Source organism: Rhamphochromis sp. 'chilingali' (assembly GCF_963969265.1).
Source record: "Rhamphochromis sp. 'chilingali' genome assembly, chromosome: 14".
NCBI lineage: Eukaryota > Metazoa > Chordata > Actinopteri > Cichliformes > Cichlidae > Rhamphochromis > Rhamphochromis sp. 'chilingali'.
This window is the reverse complement of record NC_137941.1, coordinates 27,581,151-27,596,058: the sequence shown is the minus strand read 5'-3', so window position 1 is coordinate 27,596,058 and position 14,908 is coordinate 27,581,151. Positions and strand designations below refer to the sequence as shown.

The following is a 14,908-nucleotide window of genomic DNA, read 5'->3' as shown; positions in this document are numbered from 1 at the left end:
TAGCAACAACGACGGTAAAACCACCGCGTGTCTGCTTGTTCCACATAAACCTTTCACAATAAAGCTCAAGATCCTGTTGAGACTTTTCAAAATAAACTGAATCACGTGAAAGAGCAGATTGTTTACGGATGAGAAGCAAAAAAGAGCCGCCAGGTGCTAAAAAATAAACCTTAGACTCAAACGTGAGTACAGGCTTTTCCCCGCAGCACGCCGTGTAATAAGCCGTGTGCAGTCAGCACAATCTGGAGCTGAACACTCTTAAGACTGTAGAGATGACAGTGGCCTTCAGGAGACATCCCTCAACTCTGCTCCCCCTCACCATATCAGACAGCCCTGTGTCAACTGTGAAGACCTTCAAGTTCCTGGGTACCACCATCTCCCAGGACCTGAAGTGGGAGACCAACATCAACTCCATCCTCAAAAAGACCCAGCAGAGGATGTACTTCCTGAGACAACTGGGGAAGTACAGTCTTCCACAGGAGCTGCTGATCCAGTTCCATACTGCGGTCATTGAGTCTGTCCTGTGCTCCTCCATCACAGTCTGGTATGGAGCAGCCACTAAACAGGACAGGAGCAGACTGCAGCGGACTGTACGGGCAGCAGAAAGGATCATCGGCACCCCCCTGCCCTCCATCCAGGATCTGTACCTCTCAAGAACCAGGAAACGGGCAGGGAAAATCATCACAGACCCCTCACACCCTGCACACAGACTTTTTGATCTGCTGCCCTCTGGCAGACGGTACAGAAGCCTGCAGACCAGGACCACCCGACACAGGAACAGTTTCTTTCCCCTCGCCATCTCTCTTCTTAACAGTTGACCTGTCACACTGCTCCCACTGCCAGACTGCAACTGCACCTTATGTACATTTTGTACATTAGTGCTTTTTGCCCTGTAAGGGACCACCTTGTTCCTGGGTCTATTTCACTGAATCCCCATTGTAGAACTTTTACTTTGATTTAAGATCAAATACTTTTAAGTAATGTCCAGCATTTTTGTCTAATGACCAACCAACGTATTATCATTGGTTGGTCATTAGACAAAGGCAGATATTTCCTATCAAATTTAAAATTACATTATACATTGCAGTGCACCGGCTGCATATGCACCTGTCAGGCTTTAGGATCAGAAATGACTACTCGTCTGTGCTCCATCAGTTTCAGGAGTAGAAAAATATGATTGGGTGGCTGATACAGTATTTTCCTATGGAGTACTGGTACCCAGTACTCCATTTTTTAGTACTGGGATTCCAAGCGATCTGAAAATGTGACATCAACAGACTGACGATGAGTCACATGAGCACATCTCTTTCACAAAATTCAAAACTATAATTTTTAACACCAGGCAACTAGGGAAAGGGCTTCACCTGCATTAGGTGGTACTCAATTTTAATGGAAAAACGACCAAAAGGGGGATCGGGCCGAGCTTGTAAGGTACTATTGGAAAGGGCTATTAGTGTAGCCGAGAGACCTGCGCAGAAAAAGTCTGTGTACAATAAAGAGGAGAAAGATTTTTACGTGATGTTCTAAATGGTTAATCTAAGACTGGTTGCATGTTTCAAGTGATAAACTATGTCTGAGTTTGCTGAATTGCAGAGAAATTGTTGTCTGCAGAGCCTGCATATTCATCCTTTGCCCTCTTGCTCGCCATATGTAATTCCTTTCCTAAGTGCTTTCTGAGTCTCTCAGTGCAAACAGTGGTTGTAGAGCTGTACAGTCATGTTTCATTCACACTAAGATGAAACCATGGTTTTGACAGGTTTTTGAATCTGTTTGTGTAAAACGGCTGTGAGTGTTGGGGGATGTTAATGGGGGAGGGGAGCATGTCATGTTGGGACCTCAAGGTCAGATTACGTCAACTTGAGCCGGAGGCCCAAAGGAATGCTGAGCTGTCAAACGGTGAATGTTACTTCACAACGCTGTAGTTTTGCATATCCAGAGAGGGATGCTAGCCTATGAATCACAATCCTTTGATTCTTAGTGTTTATTAAAAATAAAAATAAATAAATAAAAAGAAAGCCATAATGGAAGGATAAGATATTAGGTCATAAATGCCATGCTAATTTTGATGTTGAAATAATGTTGGACATTCAATTTCAAATGGTCACCAACCAGTAGCCATATTTCAGATGTGCACCTTTTTGTTGTTGAATGGTCTTTTCTAAAGGCCTGGGTCGCCCTCTGTTCATCCTTTGGCTCGAGTCTGCCTTATGCTGTGTGTCACAACCTATTTGGTAGAGCAGCTTCACTTTGGATTGTGCCATTTAGGGAGGGGAGGGTGAACACGGAGGGGAGGGTGAACACAGAGGGGAGGGAGAGAGGGAGGGCCCAGATAAACAGGGAGGAGGGAAGGAGGGCAATGAGTTCAGTCAAGCTGCCGTTTGTGTGTGCGTGTATGTTGCACACAGTCAGCAGTGAGCTGAGTGCCCTGCCATACAGGAGAAGGGCTTCGTGCTGATATGCAGTTGCTATTGTTGTCATAGCTACACAGTGAGTGGCTTCAACTGGAAACTAGTATTTGTCTGTGTTTTAATGTGCTCTCGTCTCTGTAGGTTAGTTTATTTCAATATTGCTGAGAGATCGGTGCTGAAATGTTGAAAGGCTGCTGTCATGCTAGCAAATTTACGATTGCTCTGACATACACTACACTTGTGAAGCCAGACCCGCCGATATAGACCAGATCCACTGTGCAGATACTGTTACTGAATGACTGATTTTTAGCTTGCAGCAAAAGTGTTGAAGAGAAATTTGGGGACTTGAATTTTCAAACTGCTGAGCATGCTGTCATTCTTAAATAATCGCGCTCCATTTTCTGCTGGCTGTGCTGTATTTGACATTACAAGGATGGATTTGTTTAAAAAAAGGAGGGAGGGTTTGCATGTGCACTTTGCTTTTATTTTACAGATAAAAACAAAACGGTACAGCGGAAAGTCTGTTTGCCTTTTTCTGGGCTGAACTGAGAAATTAGTTCAGCATTTTGCTGGCAACTAGGGACCAAGATATGAAGTCCTCTTGTTAGCTTTGATGGAACATTATACCATTGTCACGTCAAGTTTATGTGAACTGAAACCTGTTTCAGACTAGAGTAAAAAAAGTAGGATGGCAAACTGTGCAACCAGGAAAAACCACTGGTAAATAAGCTTGGCTTTTGGGTGTGTTTGTTTGTTTGTTTTTTCTGTCTGGGAACAGTTGAAAGTCAATGCAGTTACCCTCTGGGAGGCCAGAGGCTGAGTGCCCTCTGCTCTGGGCACCCAACTTTGGTCGCAAGGCAACTGCTCAGCCTCTGGGTGGGAAGTCCAAGGCGGGCAGACTCCAGTCCCTCTTCAGTAGATTGATGAAGGTTTGCTGTTAATTGCCGTCTAATCTATAAATGCAGACAAGTTGCCAACAAATTTTAATCAGTGGTTTGCTCAATCACATATAGAATAGCACAAACCTGAGTTACTGTTCGGGCACTGAAAAGCATGTTTTATTTTGTGCCAATGTGTGTAGTTGCCTCTTGGACTGTTTATTTGGAATGAGAGGGAAAGATGTTACCAGAACAAGTGTGTAATTGGCACGGCTGGATGGCTTAAAGCTGTAGGTCTCTTCTGTCGCTCTTTCCTCAGTGTTTATAGCCGAGTCCCACATGTTCCTGCTCCACAATGATGCTGGTATTTTACTGAAACAGTAGAAGTAAACTCAACTTAATGGAAGGAGGAGAATTCTAATGCAAGACACATACAAGGATTCAGCTTACTTTCTCTCTTTATTTTATTTTTTTTAAATTATAGTGAGCAGAGCAGGTTCCAGTGTGTCTGAATGTTGCAAAAGGGTCAGTGTTAGTTAAATTAATATGCAGAATATTCCAAGTCGTGTGCTTTCCTCTTCAGACACTCGAAGTCAGACGCAACAATACAAAAGTATAATCTGTAAGAATTAAACGCCCTCTCCACTTAGCCAGCTGTGCCACTCAACTTCGATGTTTAATATGAAGTAATGGCAAGAAGTTGTTAAAGAAAGAAAGAGTTAATGTTACACTGCAGTAGATTTCTAAGAAAGCACTCTACTTTGATGGAGGATTTATTTATTTTATTTTGTAAGTCTGCAGTTACCTTGAGAGTTAATAAATATGTATAATTACTCTGCATCTGTAGCAAGTTTCACACCATCACCATGGACTGGAAGTTCTAAGTGTGCAGTGAATGATGGTTGGGTTAGGGTTGAGTTTTTTTCACTCAGCTGCTCTTCTTGGCCCGTCACAACAGTTGCATCATCATTTGCAAAGCCAATAAACTTTGCATGACATTTTATCAGAGATCCTCTCACAGCAAGGCTTTCTAACTGTAGGATGTGAGACTGCAGCCCCGGTGCATAGCATCAGTTAGGTTTCGCACACTGTAGAATACCTCTGATCAATCATATTTGTACACCCGGCACAGTAAGAGCATCTTCATTAACATGCGGACAGCTTGGAACTGACAATAGATAATGTTTTGTTCTTCTAAACATCGTATATGTCAGGTGTTACAAATGGATTTCAGGCTTATATGGAGGAACAGTTTGCAATAAAGCAACTCTAAGGTCAAATCCTGCCTCCACTCGAGTCTCAGTCCTCAAGCCTTCACACAGTTACCGACAATTTCAAACAGAAGTGTTCACACTTGTATCATATTTACCGATTCCTCTTCAGCCTTGTTACCTGCTCCCTGACTTTTGCTCTTGGTGAAATGCTTGTAGTTTGCCGCGTCTTTACTTGTTTGCCCCGTTTAGATCTGGCCCAGCCTGAGAGAGTTGATTATGCACGGTCCAATGCTGGCAAGTCTGTCCCTGGCCCAGGGTACAGCTCTGCAGGTCGGATGTAGGCGGGAACAGATTTGAGATTGCAGTATTATCACAAACAGATTGCATGTAGAGTGCTTAACAAATGTGTTAAACCACATGTCATAAGTGCCAACTTGTTCCTGAACTGATTCAGAGAAAAACCACCCCCAAAAAACAGTGGTAGCCGACCGACTCGGTCTTATTGCTGTTTTATCCCCATTCTACCGCCATATTGACACACCAGTGTTGATTTGAAGACGGGCAAGTTGACTACAAGTGGTCTCAGACCCTGGTCCCTGACTTTGAAGCCACAATGTACAATTTAAAAATGGTGTCAGACTATGTTAACTGTTCATCTGCACAATTTTATACAATTTCTTCAGATTTACTGCAGATTTTTATTTGTGTAAAAACAAACAGCGGTGGATGGAGCAGCTACAAAGTTTTGCTTTTCTTTGCATCAGAGTTTTTGATCGGGTGTTTTGATGAAGGACTCCCGCTTGCCTTTTTCCACTAAAGGCATTAATGGTGATCACAGGAACAGCACTGCTGTTTACGACACTAGAAACACGTTTTTCTTTCACTCTACCCGAGCTCACCAGCTCGGTAATGGCTCCGCCTCTTTGCTCTTTATGGTGTGTAAAGATACTCTGGGTCCACGTTAAACTGTGCCAGCATCATCACTACTGCTGTTATGTTATCAGTGTTTTTGTTTAAAACTGGGGCCTGTTTGGGCTTAATGTTGTCAGACCTTTTAGTCACACGCTGCTCCTAAACACATTTATACTGAAGGTCCATTTTTAGTCGCACATGCGCGTGAAACCCTCATGTTTACATCATTTAACACATCGGCGCAATACAGAGCCATGCGTTAACCGAAGCATCGAAGCAAAGTTCGTGTTGAGAATTTTTTTTTAATAATCGAGTTCTTGGAATTACTCAATGAAATGTTGTAGCCCTGAAATGGTTTCTTTACCTACAAGTTATGCTTCTATATGTATGCAAACATGTAACAGCTCAAGTGAGACGCCTCTGGCTCCCACCAGACCACTTGCCATGAAAAATCATCTTATGAATATAGTAAGCTAACAAAGTGCACATAACTCCATCTTTACTGTAGTGATGAGGGCCTCCACGTAGTTGACCCTGTTGTGAACTTTGCAAGCAAGCAAAGAGGAAAAAAAATTTACTTTTGGGAAAAGACACATGCGTGAAGCCCACATGGAACCATGTGTATCATAGATTTGGGCTGGTAGATACCAATATACAGTAGTGTCTGCAGCACCTTGAAGAATAATGGGAAGATACTAGGGAAGACACTATCCACTGACCATAAGGGCTACAGTACAATATACTGATACACTGCTGAAGCCATTTTATTTAATTGAAGTAAACAAATTGCCTGCAGCTGTTTGTACAGTGAAATGATTAAGATTTTTTTTCTGTTGTAAAAGTAGCATCAAGCCTTATCTGGGCTACCTCAACCTGGATAATGTTTCGCAACACTAGAATAGTTTACAGCTTAGCAGCTGTTATGTTATGTATGGGTTAAGTTGCACAGTTGCATCTTGCTGCCTTAAATGGCTAATATTAGGTCCTCATCCCTTATCTCAACCTAATTTCCGAGATGGTTTTACAAATGGGATTTCACTCATTTTCCAAGTTTTTTTTCTTTTTTCTTTTCAAAGTAGCATTTACACTTATCTGGTTACCTTGGAGATTTTTATACTCCATATTATTACCATATCCATTCCATTCGCTTCCGCTTCTCCTTTTCAGGGTCACGGGGGGCGCTGGAGCCTATCCCAGCTGTCATAGGGCGAGAGGCGGGGTACACCCTGGACAGGTCGCCAGTCTGTCGCAGGGCTAACACACAGAGACAGACAGCCAGTCGCACTCACACTCACACTCACATTCACTCGCACATTCACACCTAATGGCAATTTGGATTATCCAATTAACCTTTCCCCACAAGCTGCATGTCTTTGGACAGTGGGAGGAAGCCGGAGTACCCGGAGGGAACCCACGCAAACACGGGGAGAACATGCAAACTCCACACAGAAAGACCCCGGCCTGATGTTGGAATTGAACTCAGGACCTTCTTGCTGTGCGGCAACAGTGCTAACCACCGTGGCACCGTGCTGCCCCTATTACCATATTATTATTATTATTATTATTATTATTATTATTATTATTGATTGGTAGTGTAGTAAAGTGTCCACATGGGCTATATTGGCATATTTTATTAGGTTTACTGTTTGTATTCATTTCTGTTCTTGTTAATCCTCCTATTTTTGTGGTCTTTTTCCAGGGCAATCAAGGCATTCCAGGAGGTGCTTTACATCGATCCCAGTTTCTCAAGAGCTAAAGAGATTCATCTGAGACTGGGATTCATGTTTAAAGTCAACACAGACTACGAGTCAAGCTTAAAGGTAAATTCAATTCAATTTCAATTCAGTTTTATTTATATAGCACCAAATCACAACAACAGTCGCCTCATGGTGCTTTATATTGTAAGGTACACCCTACAATAAAAGATACAGAGAAAAACCCAACAATCATATGACCCCCTATGAGCAAGCTCTTTGGTGACAGTGGGAAGGAAAAACTCCCTTTTAACAGGAAGAAACCTCCAGCAGAACCGGGCTCAGGGAGGAGCACCCAACTGACGCGACCGGTTGGGGTGAGAGAAGGAAGACAGGATAAAGACATGCTGTGGAAGAGAGACAGAGATTTATAACAAGTACAATTCAATGCAGAGAGGTCTATTAACACATAGTGAGTGAGAAAGGTGACTGAAAAGGAAAATCTCAATGCATCATGGGAGTTCCCCAGCAGCCTATGCCTATTGCAGCATAACTAAGGGAGGGTTCAGGGTCACCTGGTCCAGCCCTAACTATATGCTTTAGCAAAAAGGAAAGTTTAAAGCCTAATCTTAAAAGTAGAGATAGTGTCTGTAAATCTAAATAGATATGAAGTTTGAGACAGAATCCAGTCTGTGTTTTCAGGATTTTATTTCAGTGGTGTCATATCTTCCACCTTGTCTTGTTTTATGTATTTTCACTGAGATGGTAAAATATGTTGGACTGAACTGAAGCATGCATGCACAGATAAAAAGGGTGATCTGAGGTTGCTATACTGAGGCTGCAGAACAATGTCCAACTTAATAGGATGCACTGTAGAGGACTACTGAACAGATGTTGTCTCACACATTTTAATAATGAAGTTACTGATTTCAGTTGGAATATTCTAAATATCTTGAACTATCCATCACAAAGGACTTGGGGTGACAACTCTGGCTGTGGTCTGACGTGGATTAATAAATGTAGTCAGAAGTAAAGCCATAGGGAAGCAGGCGAGCTATCTTATCTTGTAATGTTGTCATAACAACCTTATCAGCTAATATTGGAGGGATACTGGAAGCATTTGCTATTGTGGGTGTTTATGAAGTGTATTATACAGTCTTACTTTGTTCATTGCACATCTAAAGGTTCTGCACCCACAGCTGATAGAAGTGCAGCTAGAACAAATATATACATTTTGACTCGAGTCATCAGCAGAGTGTCCTTGCCTGATGAGCGTGCTGGAACAATTGAATCATTTTGCATTCATGCCACTTAAGTTTCATGAATTCCGATGTACAGTCACAGATAAGAGCCTTTTAACTTTTTAGATAATTCTGACCTCCCTAGTCCTTTGGATCAACACCGGCTGCAGGATCATCTGTCCTGTGTGTCTGTAATCCCCGGATACTTGTGAGTTGTCGAGACAGTAACAAAAGGAAAAAGGCATTCTGACTTTTAGCTGCCGATCTGTTGTCGGGGATCCCTTTGGGGATTGATTGCTCTGATCCTAGGCTTTGTCCTGTTTCAGACGTTATGTCACACTAGCATACTTATGCCAGTGCACTACAGAAGTTTAGACATGCCAACTGGATATTACAAGTTTAAAAAAAGTAATATTTATTACACTGCCATCGCAGAGGATTTTATTCATGGTGATTATTTATGAAATAAAAGTTCAAATAACCAGAACTAAGAATAGAAAACTAACTAAGAAAAGATTAAATTCCAATAAGTTACAAGTAAGTGTCAATATTGCAGCAATAGGTGCATCAGTGTATTTAACACTCTGAATGACCACAGTCAGAAAATAGCAGGGGAAGCACTGCAGTAATATTCTTCCAGGCTTACAGAATATGAAGTTCATACATAGAGCTGTTCGATATAACGATATATATCGGATGACGATATAAAAACGTCTGTCGTTTCATTTTACGCTATCGTTTGTTTCGTGGTGTCGCAAAAAAATAAACTGTTTACGGCAATATTTTTCATGGTTTTGATGGTCACTGTAGTGACTGTATTAATTTCTTAAAGTTCTCTCTATCGCTTATGTTTAATATAATCACACTACGGATGGACAAGCGCCTGTTTTTATGCGTTGTCGTTAGCAACAACGACGGTAAAACGATCGCATGTCCGCTTGTTTATTTTCCACATAAACCTTTCACAGTAAAGCTCAAGATCCTGTTGAGACTTTTCAAAATAAACTGAATCACGTGAAAAAGTATGCAGAGTGTTTACGGATGAAAAGCAAAAAAGAGCCGTCAGGTGCTAAAAAATAAACCTTAGCCTCAAATGTTAGAACAGGCTTTTCCCCGCAACATGCCGTGTGATAAATACTCACAAAGAAAACGGCGGCCGTTAAAACCTATGTCAAAAAATGTGTAGTTTCATGCATCGGTTAAAGTACACGACGCCCAGCTGGAAACACTTCACCTTCCCGAGATTCACGGAATTTACAGAAAATATTAAATTTTTTGTGATTTATATCGTTATCGGGACGATAGATGTTTTATATCGGGATATGAGATTTTGGTCATATCGCACAGCCCTATTCATACATTACTAAATCTTTTGGGGAAGGTATAATAAGTGCCAGACACACAAACTCAGACACATATCGCTGTGATCTCAGTCAGCAGCACAGGAGCTCCTCCTCTCCTCTGATGCCCATGGAGGATCTAGAAGGAAAAAGGTCGAGGTGGTCATATTTTCTTAAAAGTAAGTTGTGAGTTAGTGTTGCCTGATCTCCCTGACTTTCTTTTTTTCAGTCAGACTAAGTAACCTAGTTTGAATGTGAGTAGAAATCCTGCCGAAACACGTTTGAGCGGTATGGTTCAGAGGTCTATGAATTCAAATAAATTTGTCATTGATAGAAAAAAGCTGCAACATACACATTTAAACAATTCTCTCTCCAAAGAAAACACACCGACATCAGATTAACAGATAAGATGACACAAGAGGAAGTGCATGTAATCAGCTAGGTGAATTACATTTCCAGAACAACACCGACAGTCCTGTATATGTGCAAGAAACGAAGTGTGCAACACTCGGAATTTAAGGTGCATGACACGTGTCTTAACTATATCAAGCAAATATTCTGTATTGGTTAATGGTGAAAGAAGTATTTCCTAAAGCTTGACATTTTCAGTTTACAGTTTATTACCAAAGGTTTTAAGAGTTTATACACATGGTGCTCTGTGGAGCTAACTAGGCTGCACGCGTTGCACGTCTTCACTCGGTGTTGGAGGCCACCCCTCCCTGTTTGTTCTGGCTCGCTGCCAACACATATACACACACAACTGCCCCACTTATCTAAAGGGAGGGGTGGTCTCTCACGCAGAGGAGCTGAGATTGAATAAATGTAAGAAACAGAAATGAGAAAGGAATCAGAAACTGTTTTCTGTAGTAAATGCGTGCAGGAGGGAGAGGGAGGGAATGTAGAAATGGACTTTCATGAAGGATGCATGTTTCAAGGTGCAGAGCATCAAGTGACTGAGATGCCTTGAGTTTCTAAGAACACATTGCAATGTGAATCACTGCATGTAACTGCACCAAACTTGGATTTCACATACAGCGCAGACAATTTCATCCCATTAGTGTCTGCTAATGTGTTTATGAGAGAAGAGGAAATGATTTGGCCCCAGTGTGCTTTAAATTGAGGTTATATGAGTTGGCTGCTTCTGTAGAGCTGCGTAGCCATAGAGAAGAGCTTTGAGCTGAGAAAGAGAGGTGAGATTTGGGTTGGGTGAGGGAGGGGGGGCTGTAGAGGTGGTGTTTCCCTGCCTGTTCCAGCTTTGAGGTATTGTGTGTCATCTCTCAGCACTCTCCACTGCAGCCGTCTGCTGAATAGTAATCAGTGACACCAGGATAGAAGAGGGGGAAGGAGGTGGCGTGAGAGAGGGAGGGAGAGAGACAAAAAGAAAGATTGCAAAGAGACAGAGAGAGAGTGAGGAAAGCGAGACATGGGGAGGGAGGTGGAATGCCAAGCTGACAATCCTGCTGCATTATCTGCCTGATGGTAGAGCAAGTGTGAAAGGGAAGGAGGGAAAGGATAGAAGAGGCTGAGGCGGAGATCTACTGGAGGATGCTGTGGGGTTCCATGAGGAGTGTGATGTGAAAGCGATCTAGGTAAAAGCATTTGTCTTTGCCTCTGTTGCTTGACATTAAAGCATGTGGATGCAGTTGGAGTGTCTGGTGTTTAGTGGCTCGTAGCGCTGTTTAAAAGGGAGTTTGTCCTAAGCAGGGTCCTCTGTGTGTGTCTGCATGCGTGCGCATGCATGTGTAAGTGTGTGTGTGAAGCTCCACTGGCCCAGGGTGAAGCATGCAAAGAAAGATCCAGCTGGACGGCTCTTGATTTTTATCTGGCTGACATTGACCGTCTGTGCGGCTGCTGTCGCTCCAAGACAGCGGGCGCCTCCTTTTTCTGTGTGTGCCTGTGCTTATAGCTGCCTTTTCCCCAGCATGGACCGCTGATACCGGTGCTTGCCTTTTAAGGTTAAAGCAAGAAATCCTCTTTAATTTGACCAGTTCAGCAACAGCAGCAGTACAGTTTGTTCCAAAAGTGTGCGTGCCATTGAAAGAAGTTCAAGGTTTTGGGATTTTCCTCGTGCTCAGGTGCTGACAGGTTTTACTGACCCAGATTCTAGTGGTGCCTTTTTAAATGCACAAAGCATCATTTGGGACTGCATAGGGTTACAGTGCAGCAACCCTAGGGACTGAAAAAGGGCTCCAGTGATTCGTCCAAATAATCGATGACATCAACTATAAAAATTAATTGATGGGGGAATTTTATTGTCGATGCATCATATCATAAATTTCTTTTTGTAACTGCAATACACTACAGGAAGCTATAGGGCAGTATCGCCTATATCGTCTGCCAAGACTGCAGATAATACTAACGAAGAAGAACGTAGCGCGAACGGCAAAACAGGAGGACAGAAGAAAATAGAAACTGAGATTTTAAACAAAAGTTATTTGCAGAGTGTCCAAACTGGCACTTTCCTTCCACGACAGGACTACTGCTGTGCACGAGCATTTAAAACGCCGGCACCCTGGAGCTGTGACGTCAGCTCTGAATGCTTCAGTTTTAGGGAGTTCAGTGCATCGCGTTAATACTTTATGTTCAAATTTGTCCAGTAATGTTTATGTTAGATTACCTATCAGAACCTTCTCATGCATGATGCTTGCTAAGCGAACACCATTTCAGTTTTGTTAGCTAAAGAGTGAAATGCGATAATGTAGCTACTCCTGTATGCTAGTTTGTTTGGTTTTTGTTTTTTTTCTCACATTATTATTAGTGTTTATTCTGAATAGTAATTAGTACAAGTTTCTGGGTCATTATTTTATTTTGCTGTGGGCCGAGACAACACAGGTGGGAAGACTTGACTAGGTGAAACACTGGAGCCTAGAAGAGGAGGTTCACCCACTGGAAGTGGAGATAAGCATAAGTGAAATGATCGTTGACTAATTGAAGAAAAATTGGCAGATTAGTTAACTACCGAAATAAACTGCAATGAAAACTGTCACCTTGAAGCCACTTATAGACAGGACATCTTGCTGGAATTTACATTTCACTTTCTCGTATAATGAACTTGAATACAGTTAAAATTACAGCAGTGTGTCAGCAACATCTGGGCATTTTGTGGAAGAACTAAAGGGAGTCCGAGAAGGCCAGAAGAGCTGTGTGACTTGGGCTAATCAGTTCAGTGACCCCATATAGAAGGCATTTCCTGGTACTGTGGCACGCCTTGGCCTCTGCAGACATCTGCCTTACCCAGAAACCGTAGTTCAGATGATGGAATTGGATGCCATTAATAGCCTGCCACTGGATATCAGCGTCTCATTTTGAGGACAAGTTGGACAGGAGAAAGGAGGGGTGAGATTTGTGCCTTAGCTTTTCCAGCTCTGTGTCCTCTCTTGTTGCAGTGGCAGGAGTTCATTTATGGTTTATTAGGAATGCTGGGGATTTGGGTAATGCACATTAGCTGGAGAAGAATAGAAATTTCTCCACGATTTCCTTAAAAGTATCACTCCTGTGCTCTGTGCTCTCGGAAAAAACTAGGTTAAATCGTTTTTGTTTGTTTTTAATCTTGTCACAGAGATGTTTGATTTGTGTGAATTTGCTTTCATACTAAAATGATTACATTTTTTCCCTCTCTGCAGCATTTTCAGCTGGCTTTGATCGACTCCAAACTCTGCACTTTGTCCAAAGCTGAAAGTAAGTATAGGTGCTATAATTGTTCCAGCCAACCAGTCACACGCTACAACGTAAAGTATGATCACATATGATGGGCCGTGTTGCTAGTGGTATGTAACACATATTGAAAGGGCATAGGAATATTTCTACAGAGCAGATTTTTTTTTTTCTCTCTCTCTGTTGCTGTTTCCCTGCTGACTCTGCCCAAGACTGGGGTTGCCTAGGAGACAGCACAAGGAGAGAGAGCGAGCTGGAAGTGCTTTCAAGCACATTGCAGATACACACTGTGATTTCAGATTACATGTACACTCTGGGGAAAGTGTCCTACTCCCCCTCCCATCTGTGCTCCATAGTGCTAGCAGTCTGTACCCACTGAGCTTCATGGAGCCATTATCTAGCTTAATTTCTCTCTTTGTTTGGGTTTTTTTGTTGTTGTTTTATTTCACTAATTTCTAATTTCTCACCCCCACAGTTCAGTTCCACATCGCTCATTTATATGAGATCCAGGTAAGCAATCGATAAATGTGGGCCAAACAATTTCATGTTGTACTCAATTAATATAGCATCATGCACCTGCTATAACTTTATATTGATTTAACAATTTCTCTGACAAGGGAAGACCTTCAGTGTAATCCAGCCTTTTTAAGAACTCAGATACTGTGGCTTATAAGAACAACTGTACTGTTTATTCATAAGTATAAAATAATTCAATTATTAAAAAATTATGATGAACAACACCAGTAATATAAAGCTTTAACTTCTAACTATTATTGTTTGGCTCAAAGGCTGCTGGGAATGATTCAGGGTATATATAGGTACATTACACCCCTACTTTGTACTAGACCACTGGTGTCGATGAGTTACTATATCTAGGTATTGTTTTTATTTACATGTATCTGTCCCTTTGCCTTGTTTAGGCCAAGTTTGAATATGTTAATGCACTCCTCAGTATGCCATTATGAAAATATGCTGCACTGGGGGTAGAGCAGGTTATTTACTAAGTGGAAGGTTGTTGGATCGATCCCTGGCTGCTCCAGTCACAGATCCCAAGTTGATGCATCCATCAGAGTGTAAATGTGTGTATGTCAGGTAGAAAGCACTTAGGCATAGAAAAAAGTGCTTTTTTGAATGGGTGAATGAGGCATGTTGTACAAAGCGCTTTGGGTGCTCAGGTAGAGTAGAAAAGCGCTATATAAGAACCATTACTGTTACTATCATGTTGAAACAACATGATCAGGACCTGTTGGAAAATGTGTCAATTAACTACAGAACAGTGTTTGTTCAAGTATTATCTAAAACTAAATGACTCTAAATGTCAGATCTTGTAGGTAATGGCAGGGCTTCATTACCAACAATCCCCCCCCCCCCCCCATTGCAATTCTTCAGTTGTAGTAGTTCCAAATGCAGCTGTTCATTTGGTTGTATTTGCCTTCAGCCTTAATGACAATCATTAGTCGACACAGGAAGGAACATTAAAGAATCTCTCTCGCTTGTGTGCCCAAGTGTCAGTGTTTGCCCAGAGGTGTTTTTATTGTGTGCAGACAGGAAGAGTCTAGAGCCAGAC

The 14,908-nt window shown here is 42.0% G+C and overlaps 1 protein-coding gene across 1 annotated transcript in view; it reads left to right on the top strand.

Moving 5' to 3' along the window:
- Positions 1-14,908, top strand: part of kdm6a (lysine (K)-specific demethylase 6A) — a 51,497-nt gene that overhangs the window by 12,863 nt on the left and 23,726 nt on the right. The window contains exons 6-8 of the mRNA XM_080902378.1: positions 7,112-7,232; positions 13,311-13,365; positions 13,817-13,851. Of these exons, the coding sequence (XP_080758504.1) occupies positions 7,112-7,232; positions 13,311-13,365; positions 13,817-13,851 (211 nt within the window). The remainder of the gene's footprint in view (positions 1-7,111; positions 7,233-13,310; positions 13,366-13,816; positions 13,852-14,908) is intronic.